Below are 20,230 nucleotides of genomic sequence, written 5' to 3' on the forward strand. Positions count from 1 at the left end.
TGTATATTCGCAAGTTTTACGCAGTTAATTTGTATTGTATCTATCTATCTATCTATCTATATAAAAACGAGTTGTGTGTATGCATGTTTGTTTGTTTGTAAAAAGAGCGTTTGCATATGACGTCATTATTAGTTTATACGGCTTTGTATATGCACAGACAATGGGAAAGCCAAGAATGTTGTATATTCGCAATTTTTACGTAGTTTGACTCCTGCAGACAAAATGAATGCTTGCCTGAAAAATTCTAATTTATGGGCACACGTAAAAATATTAAAATTAACTACAAATATGCGTGTCCGATTGCAAAACGATGACTCTGGTCAAACATTTTCAGATCAATTGCTGGCAATTGGAAACGGAAAGCTCCCAGTAGTGGGAAAGCCAAAAATGTTGTATATTCGCAATTTTTACGTAGTTTGAAACACATATATAAATCTATCTATATTCGCAGGTGGGACACAGGAACACAACTACAATGGCACGTAACTAATATGGCGTGTAACGACTTACGCGCTCGTGGGGGCTTGGGGGGCGCGAAGCACCCCACCAACTAGGTGTTGGGGTGGCGCGAAGCGCCACCCCAACAGCTAGTATATATATATATATATATATATATATATATATATATATATATATATATATATATATATATATATATATAAAGGATACGGTATTAAACTTTACAGTCCTTACCGGCCATGCTGATCTCCGTTTCTTGGCCCTTCAGCCAGGAAGTAATATGGGGGGTTGGGGTCCAGCCATCCTGTGCTTTCGCACACCCTTCCTGTTTAACTTCCCCAGATTTCTCCAGGTACCCATTTAGACCTGGGTCGACTCTGGCTAAGCTTACAGGGTCACACCACTGACCCCCGTTCCAAACCGAAGAATTGGGTACACTGGGATTCGAACCCGTGTCCTCTCAGACAAGGGATCCTGAATCCAGCGCACCAACCCACTCGGCCAGGACGGCTTATATAAATATTTATATATATATATATATATATATATATATATATATATATATATATATATATATATATATATATATATATATATATATATATATATATATATATATATATATATATATATATATATATATATATATATATATTCACAGGTGGGACACAGGGACACAACCACAATGGTGCGTAACTAATATGGCACGTAACGACTCACGCGCGCGGGAGGGGGCGCCATCCCAGTAGCTAGTAGGGAATATAAATGACGACCGAGACACAGGGACACAGCTACAACAGGGACGCCGGAGGGCACAGGGGGATATATAAATGACGGCGGGGACAAAGGGAATGTTTGATTAGCAATCACCATCAACAATGCTCGAGGGCAATCATTAGAATAATGAGGTATAGATCTAAAATGTCGTCATTTATATATCCCCCTGTGCCCCCGGCGTCCCCATTGTAGTTGTGTCCCTGTGTCCCGGTCGTTATTTATATTCCCAGTATCCCGGTCGTTATTTGTGTCCCAGTCTATTTTTTTCTTTGAGCGTTCCGGTCGTCATTTATATTCCCTGTGTCCCGGTGTCCCGGTCGTCATTTGTGTCCCGGTGTCCCGGTTTGTAATTTATCTTTGAGTGTCCCGGTCGTCATTTATATGTCCTGGTCGCTATTTGTGTCCCAGTGTCCCAGTCTGTAATTTCTCTTTGAGTGTCCCGGTCGTCATTTATATTCCCTGTGTCCCGGTCGTCATTTGTGTCCCGGTGTCCCGGTCTGTAATTTCGTCAGTTGACAAACATTTTTATCTTTTTTAGTTTTCTTTTTCTCTTTTATATTTCAATTTTTTTTCCTTTTTAGTTTTTTTTTTCTTTTTTAGTTTTTAGTTTTTTTTAGTTTTTTTAGTTTTTTTATTAGTTTTTAGTTTTTTTTTCTTTTTAGTTTTTTTGTAGTTTTTGCTTTTTTTTATTTTTTTTTATTTTTTTTTTATTTTTTAGTTTTTTATCTTATTTTAGTTTTGTAGCTTTTTTGGTTTTTTTAGTATTTTCTTTTTAGTTTTTCTTTGTAGTTTCTACCTTTTTTATTTTTTTTCTTCTTTTGTATTAATGCTAAAGCCAAGGTTCGAACCTGGAACCTCTCGAACCTAGAACCTGGAACATAACGCTTTACCAACTCAGCTATTTCGGCTTGAATACATTCGTTTTTGAATTGGTGTATGATGAAATAATTCAGACGTCATATGCGGACAAACACAACGTCAGTCGACAGACAGACAAACAACTTATTTTTATATATATAGAATACCCCTCGGAATAATTATTTGATTTTTCAAAGGGATTAGACACAAAAAACAGTTTTTCACCTCTCTTAGATACTATCCTCGGGCAGTCAACGCTTTTTTCTAGTCTTATTCTTTTGTTTGCTGAGGTGTTCTTCACCCAAGGACTCATAAATATAAATTTCAAAAAGGTTAAATAAATTTTACACACAATTTCAATTCCTATTTCCTATATTTCTATTTCCCAAATTTTATTTTATTTTAAAATTTTCTTATCTTAGAGACTTACCTTTGTAATCTGCAAAATAGTCATGGGCAAAGAGGTGTTCGGCTTATTTTTAGAATTTATAACATAGTTTCTCCTCGTCAAGAAATTTAAGGTCCTTTTGGGAAAAGGAATGTCTGAAGCCAATTTTTCACAAAAATATCAGTGAAATTAGATTTAAATCGAGCCAGTTTTGTTAATTTTTTTTCTTCTGTGTTTTTTTTTTTTACATAACTGAAGTTTTTGCTGACAGCAACGAATTCTATACTGACATATATGTCAAAATAATTACAGAGTCAACTTTATTTTATTTATGTATCTTTATTAGGAGAAGCTATTGATGTCATTTCACAATTTCTAAGAGTAACCTCTGGAGAGCTCAAAACTATTGGTCAATCGTATTTTGACCACTCCCTTGAACTGGTATGTAAGGAAAGGGAAAGAGACAAATTTTAGTTAGTCATCGTAACTTTTAAGAAGAAGTAAAATATACCGAAAATGAAAAACGTTGTGTCTATATTACTTTTTGTGATTTTAATCAACTCTGGTGAATCAAAGAGTAAAGCGACAAATGGTCAAGAGTCTCCACAATCAAAGGTATACTACTAAAGCAATAATAAGCCGAATAAAATGTACTTAAAAAAATATGCAAACTACAATGATAGAGGAGATACTACAGTATACTGCTAAAGCCACAATAAGCCGAATTAAATGTACTTAAAACAAAAGAACAGACAATTTTTTGTTCTAAAAATATAAATACCCTGCTTAGAGCTTAATTTTGCTTCGAATCTTATTGTAAAATTTGGTTATTGGAAAAGAGGATCCGGCACCTTAAAAAATTATCCTACCTTTTCCATGATCAACTTTTTTAGTTTTTGTGGTCAAACTATTGAAAATCAATGATCTTGTAGATCATGACATGCGGAGCTTGGATAAGACATCCGAACAAATGAAAAAAAAAAAAAAAAAAAAAATACGGACAGTTTTTCCGAAGTCTTACAAGAACTATTTAACTTTCTGTGTCTTACGCTAAAAATATAAATATCCAATTTTAACGAGATTTGCATGACCTGAAAGTGTGAATTTTGTTTTTTATTAAATGGAGCAGATATTTTCTTTAAATTTGGAAACGGCAAAAATTTTGTTTGAAACCTGCTCGGAAAACGATAAAAATCAGCTCAAAGGAATTATTATTTGAGCATTTTGGCCGCATCGGTAGTTCCCTTTGGTGTCTATCACTTTGATTGAAAATGTCGTCGACAAAAAGGACGTGAATTTTCACCATCATTTTGATCTCATATCAGCGTCAAACTGGACATTATCAACAGCTCTCAAAAATCATAGTGCTGCCTAACTAAAGAGCGATGTGGGCACAATGTATTATTTATTTATTTATTTTGGTGTTTTGGTTTGTTTTAGATCAGGGCACTTCGTATCGAAAGATTTGTCAGAGAAACTTTGAAAAGGGCTCATTTGATTAGAAATTGAAAGGGATAGTGCTCTTTTCATAGTCAAACGTGATTGGAGGGCAACTAGCCCCCCTACCATGCCCATCGTTTCCCCAAACAGACAAATAAAATTTCGATGTTGCCATTTTGTTAAACGTAGTTTAAAGGTCTGAATTTATGTCTTTGATGATGATAACCCTCCCCAAGTCCTTGGGATAAGGGTTGTAATTTATATCCTGGGGGCGAGTAAGGTTTATATAGAAAGGTTGATCGTATAAACTTAATAGGAAGCTGATTTGATTGGTAATAGGAACGTCTAGTGCCCTTTTTAAGATTCAGAGTAATTGTACTCTGATATCTGATAATTGTACTCTGTAATTGTAATTGTACTCAGAGTGATTGGAGGACAATTAACACCCCTCCCAAGCGAGCAATTCCCCAAAAACAGTCAATCAAAATCTTGAGATACCCATTTTATTCAGCGTAGTTAAATGGTCCAAAAATTATGTCATTGAGGATGACAACCATCCGCAGCATCCCTCAGGGCAAGGGTTGTAAGCTATGCCCTGGGGGCATATAAGGTTTTCATAGAAAGGGTGGTCGCATAAACTTTGGAGCGAGCTCATTGGATTGGTAATTAGAGGTTCTGTTACCCTTTTTAAGATTCAATGTAATCGTAGGGCAGATATGTAATCGTAGCAATTTTTTCGAAAACGGCTCCACATTTTTTTCGGGAAAATGGGCACCCTGGTATATTCTGGCCTAAAAAAAAACGATCTATATCGGTCAGAAGTTTGAGAAAATTCGTTAAGAGCCTTGATTTTAGGAAAAAAAAATTATGTGAGTGACTTCATTTTTATATGCATCAGTAAGAAAATTAGGTTGTCAAAGCAAAAAACTGGTAATTGCAAAAATTTTCACGTATATTATGACAACAGTTCAAAAACCTTAAAAAATTTAAAGCAGAAAGTTCGAAGCTTAGTAGAAATCGTCGTTAGAAATTGGACTTGTGGTAGTAATCAAATAGCTTTGAATAGACTTATTATGAGAAGAAATTGAATTGCATAAAGAGCAAAAAACTGGTAATTGCAAAAACATTTGTATATATTTTAACAAGTGATTACACCAATTACAACAAAACCTGGCCGCTTCACTGCCACTTCATATATATATATATATATATATATATATATATATATATATATATATATATATATATATATATATATCTATATATATATAAATAAGTTGTCTGTGTGTGGATCTGTGGATCTGTGGATCAGGTGACGTCATGTTTGTCCGCATATGACGTCTGAATTATTTCACACTAATACAAAATAAGAAAAAAAACTAAAAAAGGTAAAAACTACAAAAAAAACTAAAAAGAAAAAAAAAACTAAAAAAGCTAAAAAACTAAAAAAAACTAAAAAAAGGTAAAAAACTAAAAACTAAAAAAAACTGAAAAAACTAAAAAAGGCAAAAACTACAAAAAAAACTAAAAACTAATAAAAAAACTAAAAAATCTAAAAAACTAAAAAAACTAAAAAAACTAAAAAAAGGTAAAAAACTAAAAAAAACTAAAAACTAAAAAAGAAAAAAACTAAAAAAAGGAAAAGACTGAAAAATAAAAGAGAAAAAGAAAACTAAAAAAATATGAATAAAAATACAAAAAAATAAAAAAGATAAAAACTACAAAAAAATTAAAAAGAAAAAACGAAAAAAAACTAAAAAAGCTAAAAAAATAAAAGAAGCAAAAATCAAAAAACTAAAAAAACTAAAAAAAGGTAAAAAACTAAAAAAAAATTAAAAACTAAAAAAGAAAAAAACTAAAAAAAGGAAAAGACTGAAAAATAAAAGAGAAAAAGAAAACTAAAAAAATATGAATAAAAATACAAAAAAATAAAAAAGATAAAAACTACAAAAAAACTAAAAAGAAAAAACGAAAAAAAACTAAAAAAGCTAAAAAAATAAAAGAAGCAAAATCTAAAGAAGGTAAAAACTACAAAAAAAAGCTAAAAAACTAAAAAAACTAAAAAAGGTAAAAAAGGTAAAAACTAAAAGAACTAAAAAAGAAAAAAAAAACTAAAAAAAGGAAAAAACTGAAAAATAAAGGAGAAAAAGAAAACTAAAAAAATATAAATAAAAATAAAAAACTAAAAAGATAAAAACTTCAAAAAAAAAACTAAAAAGAAAAAAGAAAAAAACTAAAAAACCTAAAAAAAGGTAAAAACCAATAAAAAAAAACTAAAAACAAAAAAAGGGAAAAAATTAAAAATTTATTTCATCATAAGTTTTCAACTGACGAAATTACAGAGCGGGACATCGGGATACAAATGACGACCGAGACACCGGCACATAGGGAATATGAACGACGACACTCAAAGAGAAAGCGACCGGGACAAAAGGAATGTTCGATTAGCAATCAACAAAGCACCGGGATACAAATGACGACCGGGACACAGGGAGTATAAATGACGACCAGGATATAAGTAAAAAAAACTGAAAAAACTAAAAAAAAGGTAAAAACTACAAAAAAAACTAAAAAGAAAAAAAAAAAAAAACTAATAAAAAAACTAAAAAATCTAAAAATCTAAATAAACTAAAAAAGAAAAAAAAAATAAAAAAGGAAAAAAATAAAGGAGAAAAACAAAACTAAAAAACGAATGTATATACAGACCGGGACACCGGGATACAAATGACGACCGGGACACAGGGAATATAAATGACGACCGAGACAAAGGGACACAACTACAACGGGGACGCCGGGGGGCACAGGGGGATATAAATGACGACCGAGACACCGGGACACATGGAATATAAATGACGCCCGGGACACTCAAAGAGAAATCACAGACTGGGACACCGGGACACAAATGACGACCGGGACACAGGGACAAAACTACAAAGGGGATGCCGGGGGGCACAAGGGGATATATAAATGACGATGGCGACACAGGGAATAGTAGATTAGCAATCACCATCAACAAAGCTCAAGGGCAATCATTAGAATCATGAGGTATAGATCTGAATACGGATTGTTTTCCCATGGACCATTATATGTTGCATTTTCAAGAGTCGGTAAACAATCTATTTATATGCACAGACAATGGGACAGCAAAGAATGTTGTATATTCGCAAGTTTTACGTAGTTAAAAACATATATATATATATATATATATATATATATATATATATATATATATATATATATATATATATATATATATATATATATATATATATATATATATATATATATCTATATTCACAGGTGGGACATAGGGACACAACTACAATGGCGCGTAACTAATATGGCGCGTAACGACTTACGCGCGCGGGGGGGCTTGGGGGGTGCGCGAAGCGCCCCCACCAACTAGGTGTTGGGGTGGCGCGAAGCGCCACCCCAACAGCTAGTATATATATATATATATATATATATATATGTATATATATATATATATATATATATATATATATATATATATATATATATATATATATATATATATATATATATAAATATATATATATATATTTTATATATATATACATATATATATATATATATATATATATATATATATACATATATATATATATATATATATATATATATATATATATATATACATATATATATATATATATATATCTATATATATAAAAATAAGGTGTCTGTCTGTCTGTCTGTGGATCAGGTGACGTCATGTTTCTGTGTCGGCTGACGTCATGAAATTAGTTGTCGTCATTTTTGCTTTGACGGTGACGTCATTAACGGTATTTGAACGCAAAACCGCGCAGTTAGATGAAAATCCACCTGGACAGCGAGAGTCAAAACATATCAAAACTGAAAATGATAGCGATGATGATTGGGTTTGGGATTTTGACTTGGATAAGGTCATCAATGCCTACCAGATTTAAGTTAAAAAAACAAAGGTTCGTCGATATGTACTTCATAGTGACGCTGAAAAATAAAGAAGAAAAAGAAATCTGAAAAAAGAAAAAAGGTAAAAAACTAAAAAAAAACTAAAAAGAAAAAACACTCAAAGAGAAATTACAGACCGGGACACAAATGACGACCGAGACAGAGGGAATATAAGTGACGACCGGGAACCTCAAAGAGAAATTACAGACTGGGACACCCGGACACAAATCACGACCGGGACACAGGGAATATAAATGACGACCGGGACACAGGGACACAACTACAACGGGGACGCCGGGGGCACAGGCGGGATATATAAATGACGACCGGGACACAGGGACACATCATTAGAATAATGAGGTATAGATCTGAATACGGATTGTTTTTCCCATGGACAATTATATGTTGCATGTTCAAGAGTCAGTAAACCTGACAATCTATTTATATGCACAGACAATGGGACAGCGAAGAATGTTGTATATTCCTAAGTTTTACGTAGTTAAAAACATATATTTATATCTATCTCTATTCACAGGTGGGACACAGGGACACAACTACAATGGCGCGTAACTAATATGGCGCGTAACGACTTACGCGCGCGGGGGGGCTTGGGGGGGCGCGAAGCGCCTCCCCAACAGCTAGTATATATATATATATATATATATATATATATATTTATATATATATATATATATATATAATAGCTGTTGGGGTGGCCCTTCGCACCACCCCAACAGCACCTAGTTGGTGGGGGTGCTTCGCAACACCCCAAGCCCCCCCACCCCTGCGCGCGTAAGTCGTTACACGCCATAACCGCTCTCATGGGACGAATTGTTAAAATCTTGACCGAATCCCAGCACCATCTCAGCCTCTTCTATAATCTCTGTATATGAGATCAAGAACCTTTTCTTGAAAGAAATTCTGTGATCGCACAAAAAATGTGATCGCAGATTGTCTTGAGTAACTTTTGAGTAACTTCACCATATAAAAACTCGGTATTAACCAAAATCGTTAATAAGAAAAGCAAAAAGCAAAAGGCAGTTGGGAGAGCTAAAAAACCGAGCCCATAATTTGGGAAGGCCGAAGGACTGTATAATCAACCGTAGGATGTGAAGTAAGCAAATAGAGGCAATAAAAGGAAGGAAGGACCTGAGCTCCGAAGGTCAGACCTCCGACCACTGTAAGCGAAGGAATATTTTCCTAGTGTTAGTAAGTAGCATATATATATATATATATATATATATATATATATATATATATATATATATATATATATATATATATATATATATATATATATATATATATATATATATATATATATATATATATATATATATATATATACTAGCTGTTGAGGTGGCGCTTCGCGACAACCACCCCCGGCCCCCCCGCACGCGTAAGTTGTTACGCGCCATATTATTTACGCGCCATTGTAGTTGTGTCCTTGTGTCCAACCTGTGAATATAGATAGATTTATATATGTTTTTAACTACGTAAAACTTGCGAATTTAAAACATTCTTCGCTCTCCCATTGTCTGTGCATATAAATAGATTATGCAAATTTGAGCCTCAAGCCTGTTTTCACGTTGTTCTTGCGATTCCTCGGCACGCTTTCTTTTGGTATTATCTCTTTGAGCCGCGAGCCTGTTTTCACGTTGTTCTTGTGATTCCTCGGCACGATTTTTTTTTTGTAATTTCTCTTTGAGACGCCAGCCTGTTTTCACGTTGTTCTTGTGATACCTCGGTACGCTTTCTTTTCTTACTTTCTCTTTTAGCCGCAAGCCTTATGGCATTAACTCTTTGAGCCACTTCCTCGGCTGTTTCTTCTGCCATTGTAGGATTTATACTAAAACTAGCTGTTTGGGTGACGCTTCGCGCCATCCCAACACCTGGTTGGTGGGGGCGCTTCGCACCCCCCAAGCCCCCCGCGCGAGTAAGTCGTTACGTGCCATATTAGTTCCGAGCCATTGTAGTTGTGTCCCTGTGTCCCACCTGTGAATATAGATAGATATATTATATATATGTTTTTAACTACGTAAAACTTTGCGAATATACAACATTCTTCGCTGTCCCATTGTCTGTGCATATGAATAGATTGTCAGGTTTACCGACTCTTGAACATGCAACATATAATTGTCCATGGGAAAACAATCCGTATTCAGATCTATACCTCGTGATTCTAATGATTGCACTTGAGCTTTGTTGATGGTGATTGCTAATCGATCATTCCCTGTGTCACCGTCGTCATTTATATATCCCCCTGTGCCCCCCGGCGTCCCCGTTGTAGTTGTGTCCCAGTCGTGATTTATATTCCCTGTGTCCCGGTCGTCATTTGTGTCCCGGTGTCCCTGTCTGTATATAAATTCGTTTTTGAATTGGTTTTTTTTTAGTTTTTAGTTTTTTACCTTTTTTTAGTTTTTTTTTAGTTATACCTCATGATTCTAATGATTGTCCTTGAGCTTTGTTGATGGTGATTGCTAATCGAACATTCCCTGTGTTATGCCAACTCTGCTACTTCGGGCTTGAATACATTCGTTTTTGAATTGGTATATGAAGAAATAATTCAGACGAACATCGGGACACAAATGACGACCGGGACACCGGCACATAGGGAATATAAATGACGACACTCAAAGAGAAACCGACTGGGACAAAAGGAATGTTAGATTAGCAATCACCATCAACAAAGCACCGGGACACAAATGACGACCGGGACACAGGGAGTATAAATGACGACCAGGACATAAGTAAAAAAAATTAAAAAAACTAAAAAAAGGTAAAAACTACAAAAAAAAACTAAAAAGAAAAAAAAACTAAAAACTAATAAAAAAAACTAAAAAAGCTAAAAAACTAAAAAAAAAATAAAAAATAAAAAAGGAAAAAAAGGAAAAAAATGAAAAATAAAGGAGAAAAACAAAACTAAAAAAACGAATGTATATACAGACCGGAACACCGGGATACAAATGACGACCGAGACACAGGGAATATAAATGACGACCGGGACACAGGGACACAACTACAACGGGGACGCCGGGGGGCACAGGGGGATATAAATGACGACCGGGACACCGGGACACAAGGAATATAAATGACGCCCGGGACACTCAAAGAGAAATCACAGACTGGGACACTGGGACACAAATGACGACCGGGACACAGGGACACAACTACAAAGGGGACGCCAGGGGCACAGGGGGATATATAAATGACGACAGCGACACAAGGAATGGTCAATTAGCAATCACCATCAACAAAGCTCAAGGGCAATCATTACAATCATGAGGTATAGATCTGAATACGGAAACCTAACAATCTATTTATATGAACTGACAATGGGACAGCAAAGAATGTTGTATATTCGCAAGTTTTACGTAGTTAAAAACATATATATATATATATATATATATATATATATATATATATATATATATATATATATATCTATCTATATTCACAGGTGGGACATAGGGACACAACTACAATGGCGCGTAACTAATATGGCGCGTAACGACTTACGCACGCGGGGGGGCTTGGGGGGGCGCGAAGCGCCCCCACCAACTAGGTGATGGGGTGGCGCGAAGCGCCACCCCAACAGCTAGTCTATATATATAAAAATAAGTTGTCTGTGTGTGTGTGTGTTTGTGTGTGTCGAGTGACGTCATGTTTGTGTGTCGACTGATGTCATGTTTGTCGACTGACATCATTTTAAGGATTGAGCTGTATGCGTCACGAAGTTGTTTGTCGACTGACGTCATGTTTGTCAACTGATGAAATTACATACCGGGACACCGGGACAAAAATGACGACCGGGACACAGGGAATATAAATGACGACCGGGAATCTCAAAGAAAAATTACAGACTGGGACACCCGGACACAAATCACGACCGGGACACAGGGAATATAAATGACGACCGGGAAACAGGGACACAACTACAACGGGGACGCCGGGGGCACAGGCGGGATATATAAATGACGACCGGGACACAGGGACACAAATGACGACCGGGACACCGGGACACAGGGAATATAAATGACGACCGGGACACTCAAAGAGAAATTACAAACTGGGACACCGGGACACAAATGAAGACCGGGACACATGGAATATAAATGACGACCGGGACACAGGGACACATCATTAGAATGATGAGGTATAGATCTGAATACGGATTGTTTTTCCCATGGACAATTATATGTTGCATGTTCAAGAGTCAGTAAACCTGACAATCTATTTATATGCATAGACAATGGGACAGCGAAGAATGTTGTATATTCGCATGTTTTACGTAGTTAAAAACATATATATATATATATATATATATATATATATATATATATATATATATATATATATATATATATATATATATATATATATATATATATATATGTATATATATATATATATATATATATATAAATATATATATATATATATATATATATATATATATATAAATATATATATATATATATATATATATATATATATATATATATATATATATATATATATATATATATATATATATATATATCTATTTATATATATATATATTTATATATATATATCTATTCATAGGTGGGACACAGGGGCACAACTACAATGGCACGTAACGACTTAGGCGCACGGGGGGCTTTGGGGGGGGGCGCGAAGTGCCCCACCAACTAGGTGTTGGGGTGTCGCAAAGCGCCACCCCAACAGCTAGTCTATATATATATATATATAAATAAGTTGTCTGTGGATGTGTCTGTCAGGTGACGTCATGTTTGTGTGTTGACTGACGTCATGAAGTTAGTTGTCGTCATTTTTGTTATGACGGTGACGTCATTAAAGATATTTAAGACATTCGTTCACGTAGAAATCTATTAATGTTTAACTTTAAAATGACTGATGAACTTACAATGGCAACAGCCGAGGAAGATGCTCAAAAAGTCTATGCCAAAAAACTTGCTGCTGATATAGAAAGTCAGAAAAGAAAGCGTGCCGAGGAATCAAAAGAACAGCAAGGAAACAGGCTTGAGGCTGATAGAGAAAGAAAGAACAGAAAGCGTGCCGAGGAATTACCAGAGCAACACGAAAGCAAACTTGCTGCTAAAAGAGAAAGTGAAAAAAGAAGGCGTGCCGAGGAACTACCAGAGCAACATGAAACCAGACTTGCTGCTAAAAGAGAAAGTGAAAAAAGAAGGCGTGCCGAGGAATCACAAGAACAGCAAGAAATCAGGCTTGCTGCTGATAGAGAAAGTAAGAAAAGAAAGCGTGCCGAGGAATCAGAGCAACCTGACAGTTAAAAGTCAAACTTCCTCTATTGGCTGCACAACCAGAGCCATTAAAGACTTTCCTTACTGGAACTACGTCAGAATCTAAGCGTTTTTTGTCACAAATCAGAAAATATAACTCTTGTTTCCAAATGACGTAGTTTGGAGCCCAAATGGATTGTGAACAAAGTTACAGTACGAGTGATCTATTGTCGTATTTACAAAATAACATTTCCAAGTTAACGTCGGAACAAAAAGACATTTATGATACGATAATGCATTGTGGCGATAACAACGTTGGGGAAATTTTAACCCTTTGGCATCACATTAATATTGCTTGAGGGAGATTTCAGGCAAACATTACTTGTAATACCTAGATCAACTCCTGCAGACGAAATGAATGCTTGCCTGAAAAATTATAATTTATGGGCACACGTAAAAACATTAAAATTAACTACAAATATGCGTGTCCGATTGCAAAACGATGACTCTGGTCAAAAATTTTCAGATCAATTGCTGGCAATTGGAAACGGAAAGCTCCCAGTAGACTCAATTTCAGGACGTAAACAACTACCTGCTGATTTCTGTAATTTAGTGACGTCCAAAAATGAATGGATTGAAAAAGTAATTCCGAATATTCTAAAAAATTATAAAAATAATAAATGGCTGAGTGAAAGAGCGATTCTCGCACCCAAAAACATAGACGTCCACGAAATCAACAATATTGTTTTGACCAAGATTCGAGACCAGGCAGTCCTTTACAAGTCAGTCGACACAGTTTTGGAACCAAATGAAGCGGTTAATTATCCATCTGTGCTACAACTAAAAATAGGCGTACCAATAATACTTTTAAGAAATATCAACCCACCAAAGCTTTGCAATGGCACGCAACTTGCGGTAAGAAAAAACAATGGAAAACCTAATAGAGGCCACAATCTTGACAGGGCCTTATGAGGGTGAGGCTGTTCTTATTCCTCGCATTCCCATGATTCCAACGGATCTGCCTTTTCAATTTAAAAGATTGCAATTCCCAATTCGATTAGTATTTGCAATCACCATTAACAAAGCTCAAGGTCAATCATTAGAAAAATGTGGTATAGATCTTAATACTGATTGTTTTTCCCATGGACAATTGTACGCTGCATGTTCGAGGGTCGGTAAACCTGACAATCTATTTATAGGCAGCGACAATTGGACAGTGAAGAATGTTGTATATTCGCAAGTTTTACGCAGTTAATTTGTATTGTATCTATCTATCTATCTATCTATCTATATAAAAACGAGTTGTGTGTATGCATGTTTGTTTGTTTGTAAAAAGAGCGTTTGCATATGACGTCATTATTAGTACATACGGCTTTGTATATGCACAGACAATGGGAAAGCCAAGTATATTCGCAATTTTTACGTAGTTTGAAACACATATATAAATCTATCTATATTCACAGGTGGGACACAGGGACACAACTACAATGGCGCGTAACTAATATGGCGCGTAACTACTTACGCGCGCGGGGGGGCTTGGGGGGGGGGGGGGCACGAAGCGCCCCACCAACTAGGTTATGGGTTGGCAAGATTAAGCGCCACCCCAACAGCTAGTCAGATATAAAAATAAATTGTCTGGGTGTGTGTGTCGAGTGACGTCATGTTTGTGTGTCGACTGACGTCATGTTTGTCGACTAACGTCATTATAAGGATTGAGTTGTATGCGTCATGAAGTTGTTTATCGACTGACGTCATGTTTTTCAACTGATGAAATTACATACCGGGACACCGGGACACAAATGACGACCAGGACACAGGGAATATAAATGACGACCGGGAAGCTCAAAGAGAAATTACAGACTGGGACACCCGGACACAAATCACGACCGGGACACAGGGAATATAAATGACAACCGGGACACAGGGACACAACTACAACGGGGACGCCAGGGGCACAGGCGAGATATATAAATGACGACCGGGACACAGGGATTGTTCGAATAGAAATTATAGACCGGGACACCAGGACACGAATGACGACCGGGACACAGGGAATATAAATGACGACCAGGGCACTCGAAGAGAAATTACAAACTGGAATACCGGGACACAAATGACGACCGGGACACAGGGAATATAAATGACGACCGGGACACAGGGACACATCATTAGAATAATGAGGTATAGATCTGAGTACGGATTGTTTTTCCCATGGACAATTATAAGTTGCATGTTCAAGAGTCAGTAAACCTGACAATCTATTTATATGCACAGACAATGGGACAGCGAAGAATGTTGTATATTCACATGTTTTACGTAGTTACAAACACACACACATATATCTATATATATAAAAATAAGTTGTCTGTGGATCTGTGGATCTGTGGATCAGGTGACAATCCACAAAAAAGGTAAAAAACTAAAAACTAAAAAAAAAAAACTGAAAAAACTAAAAAAAGGCAAAAACTACAAAAAAAACTAAAAACTAATAAAAAAATAAAAAAGCTAAAAAACTAAAAAAACTAACAAAACTAAAAAACTAAAAAAACTAAAAACTAAAAAAAAACTTAAAAAAAGGAAAAAACTGAAAAATAGAAGAGAAAAAGAAAACTAATAAATTAAGAATAAAATAAAAAAAAATAAAAAAGATAAAAACTAAAAAAAAAAGTAAAAAGAAAAAACGAAAAAAACTAAAAAAGCTAAAAAAAAAGGTAAAAACCAATAAAAAACTAAAAAGAAAAAAAGGAAAAAAAAACTAAAAAAACTAAAAACTAAAAAAAAAACTTAAAAAAAGGAAAAAACTGAAAAATTGAAGAGAAAAAGAATACTAATAAAATTAAGAATAAAAATAAAAAAAATAAAAAAGATAAAAACTAAAAAAAAAGTAAAAAGAAAAAACGAAAAAAACTAAAAAAGCTAAAAAAAAAGGTAAAAACCAATAAAAAACTAAAAAGAAAAAAAGGAAAAAAACTAAAAAAATTTTCATCTAAAAAACTAAAAAAAACTAAAAAAGGTAAAAACTAAAAGAACTAAAAAAGAAAAAAAACTAAAAAAAGGAAAAAAACTGAAAAATAAAGGAGAAACAATCTAAATAAATGACGACACTCAAAGAGAAAGCGACCGAGACAAAAGAAATGTTCGATTAGCAATCAACAAAGCACCGGGACACAGGGAGTATAAATGACGACGACCGGGACACAGGGACATAACTACAAAGGGGACGCCGGGGTGCACAGGGGGATATATAAATGAATAAAATTAAGAATAAAATAAAAAAAAATAAAAAAGATAAAAACTAAAAAAAAAGTAAAAAGAAAAAACGAAAAAAACTAAAAAAGCTAAAAAAAAGGTAAAAACCAATAAAAAACTAAAAGAAAAAAAGGAAAAAAAAACTAAAAAAACTAAAAACTAAAAAAAAACTTAAAAAAAGGAAAAAACTGAAAAATAGAAGAGAAAAAGAAAACTAATAAAATTAAGAATAAAAATAAAAAAAATAAAAAAGATAAAAACTAAAAAAAAAAGTAAAAAGAAAAAACGAAAAAAACTAAAAAAGCTAAAAAAAAAAAAAAACTAAAAAGAAAAAAAGGAAAAAAACTAAAAAAAATTTTCATCTAAAAAACTAAAAAAAACTAAAAAAGGTAAAAACTAAAAGAACTAAAAAAGAAAAAAAAACTAAAAAAAGGAAAAAAACTGAAAAATAAAGGAGAAACAATCTAAATAAATGACGACACTCAAAGAGAAAGCGACCGGGACAAAAGGAATGTTCGATTAGCAATCAACAAAGCACCGGGACACAGGGAGTATAAATGACGACGACCGGGACACAGGGACATAACTACAAAGGGGACGCCGGGGTGCACAGGGGGATATATAAATGACGATGGCGACTCAGGGAATGGTCGATTCACAGGTGGGACATAGGGACACAACTACAATGGCGCGTAACTAATATGGCGCGTAACGACTTACGCGCGCGGGGGGCTTGGGGGGGGCGCGAAGCGCCCCCACCAACTAGGTGTTGGGGTAGCGCGAAGCGCCATCCCAACAGCTAGTATATATATATATATATATATATATATATATATATATATATATATATATATATATATATATATATATATATATATATATATATATATATATATATATATATATTCACAGATGGGAGACAGGGACACAACTACAATGGCGCGTAACGACTTATGCGCCCGGGGGGGCTTAGGGGGGGGGGGGGCGAAGCGCCCAACCAACTAGGTATTGGGTATATATATAGGTATATATATATATATATATATATATATATATATATATATATATATATATATATATATATATATATATATATATATATATATATATATATATATATATATATATATATATATATATATAGAAGATTTCTCTTTGAATTTACTCTTTGAGCAGCTTCCTCGGCTGTTTCTTCTGCCATTGTAGGATTTATACTGAAATTTCTCTTTGAATCGCCCCTCATATACTTATAATGACGTCATATGCGTACAAACAAACAAACAAATAGCTTATTTTTATATATACAGATATTATAAATATTATTGTAAATATTGTATTATAATTTTAATAAATTATATTATATTATATTATGTATTATATTGTATTATAATAAATATTATATTAAGCAATATTATAAATATTATGTATATTATAGTATGACAATATTAATATTAATTTAATTTAAAATAATTTTATGATTTTATAGCATTAAAAGCAAAATGTTTTATTTAAAACTAGAAAAGTACCTGAAAATTTTAAAATTAGTGTTTTTTTTTTAGATAAAATCAACTCGCTACGGGATTACGCTTAGAGGTCCAAACGCAACCAAATATATTACGTCAGTAGGAAGGCCCAAAAAACAAAACTGTAATTATTACAAATAACGATTCTCTATTTTGACATGGGATTTCAAAAGTAAAAACCCTTCAAAAAGGAAACCAAAAGTTTGAAGCTTAGTACATACCGTTGTTAGAAATTGGACTAGCTTCAATAATCAAATATCTTTAAAACGATAGATTTATGAAAAAATAGTATATTGTCAAAACTCAACAATTCAAAAACCTTAAAAACGAAAACCTTTTTGAACTCAGCCTGTTATATAATGTCAGTAGGAAGGCCCAAAATATGAAAACTTACAATTATTAAAAAATAAGCTATTGGGGTGGCGCTTCGCGCCACCCCAACACCTAGTTGGTGGGGGCACTCTTTGCACCCCCCCAAGCCCCCCCGCGCGCGTAAGTCGTTACGCGCCATATTAGTTATGCGCCATTGTAGTTGTGTCCCTGTGTCCCACCTGTGAATATAGATAGATATATATATATATATCTTTAACTACGTAAAATTTGCGAATATACAACATTCTTGGCTGTCCCATTGTCTGTGCATATAAATAGATTGTCAGGTTTACCGACTCTTGAACATGCAACATATAGTTGTCCATGGGAAAAACAATCTGTATTCAGATCTATACATCATTATTCTAATGATTGCCCTTGAGCTATGTTGATGGTGATTGCTAATCGAACATTCCCTGTGTCCCCGTCGTCATTTATATATCCCCCTGTGTCCCCCGGCGTCCCCGTTGTTGTTGTTTCCCTGTGTCCCGGTTGTCATTTGTGTCCCGGTGTCCCAGTCTGTAATTTCTCTTTGAGTGTCGCGGTCGTCATTTATATTCCCTCTGTCCCAGTGTCCAGGTCGTCATTTTTGTCCCTGTCGTCATTTTTCTCCCGGTCGTCATTTGTGTTCTGGAGTCCTGGTCTGTAATTTATCTTTGAGTGTCCTGGTCGTCATTTATATTCCCTGTGTCCCGGTCGTCATTTGTGTCTCGGTGCTTTGTTGATTCTGATTGCTAACCGAACATTCCTTGTGTCCCGGTCGCTTTTTCTTTGAGTGTCCCGGTCGTCATTTATATTCCCTACTAGCTGTTGGGGTGGCGCTTCGCGGCCCCCCCAAGCCCCCCCGCGCACGTAAGTCGTTACGCGCCATATTAGTTACGTGCCATTGTAGTTGTGTCCCTGTGTCCCACCTGTGAATATAGATAGATATTTATATATGTGTTTTTAACTACGTAAAACTTGCGAATATACAACATTCTTCGCTGTCCCATTGTCTGTGAATATAAATAGATTGTCAGGTTTACCGACTCTTGAACATGCAACATATAATTGTCCATGGGAAAACAATCCGTATTCAGATCTATACTTCATGATTCTAATGATTACCCTTGAGCTTTGTTGATGGTGATTGCTAATCGACCATTCCCTGTGTCGCCGTTGTCATTTATATATCCCCCTGTGCCCCCGGTGTCCCCGTTGTAGTTGTGTCCCTGTGTCCCGGTCGTCATTTATATTCCCTGTGTCCTGGTCATCATTTGTGTCCCGGTTTCTCAGTCTGTAATTTCTCTTTGAGTGTCCCGGTCGTCATTTATATTCCTTGTGTCCCGGTCGTCATTTGTGTCCCGGTGTCCCGGTCTGTATATACATTCGTTTTTGAATTGGTCTTTTTTTTAGTTTTTTGTTTTTTACCATTTTTTTAGTTTTTGTTAGTTATACCTCATGATTCTAATGATTGCCATTGAGCTTTGTTGATGGTGATCGCTAATCGAACATTCCCTGTGTCCCCGTCGTCATTTATATATCCCTCTGTGCCCCTCGGCGTCCCCGTTGTAGTTGTGTCCCTGTGTCCCGGTCGTCATTTATATTCCCTGTGTCTCGGTCGTCATTTGTGTCCCGGTGTCTCGGTCTGTATATACTTTCGTTTTTGAATTGGTATATGATGAAATAAATTTTTGTGTTTTTCCCCTTTTTTTGTTTTAGTTTTTTTTGGTTTTTACTTTTTTTTAGTTTTTTTAGTTTTTTCTTTTTTCTTTTTAGTTTTTTTTTTTATTTTTTTTAGTTTTGTTTTTCTCCTTTATTTTTCAGTTTTTTTCCTTTTTCCTTTTTTTGTTTTTTAGCTTCTTTAGTTTTTTTATTAGTTTTTAGTTTTTTTTCTTTTTAGTTTTTTTTTGTACTTTTTACCTTTTTTTAGTTTTTTTAGTTTTTTTTTACTTATGTCCTGGTCGTCATTTATATTCCCTTTG

General features: G+C 34.7%; 2 protein-coding genes across 2 annotated transcripts in view; one reads left to right on the forward strand and one right to left on the reverse strand.

Moving 5' to 3' along the window:
* The window catches only part of LOC136026884 (BOS complex subunit TMEM147-like), a 344,819-nt gene that overhangs the window by 262,813 nt on the left and 61,776 nt on the right, over positions 1-20,230 (reverse strand). The window lies entirely within an intron of this gene.
* LOC136027782 (uncharacterized) overlaps positions 2,947-20,230 on the forward strand; it is a 75,294-nt gene continuing 58,010 nt past the window's right edge. Inside the window, exon 1 of the mRNA XM_065705245.1 lies at positions 2,947-3,097. Coding sequence (XP_065561317.1) covers positions 2,999-3,097 — 99 coding nt within the window. The 5' untranslated portion in view covers positions 2,947-2,998. The remainder of the gene's footprint in view (positions 3,098-20,230) is intronic.

Source organism: Artemia franciscana, chromosome 5 (genome assembly GCF_032884065.1).
Source record: "Artemia franciscana chromosome 5, ASM3288406v1, whole genome shotgun sequence".
NCBI lineage: Eukaryota > Metazoa > Arthropoda > Branchiopoda > Anostraca > Artemiidae > Artemia > Artemia franciscana.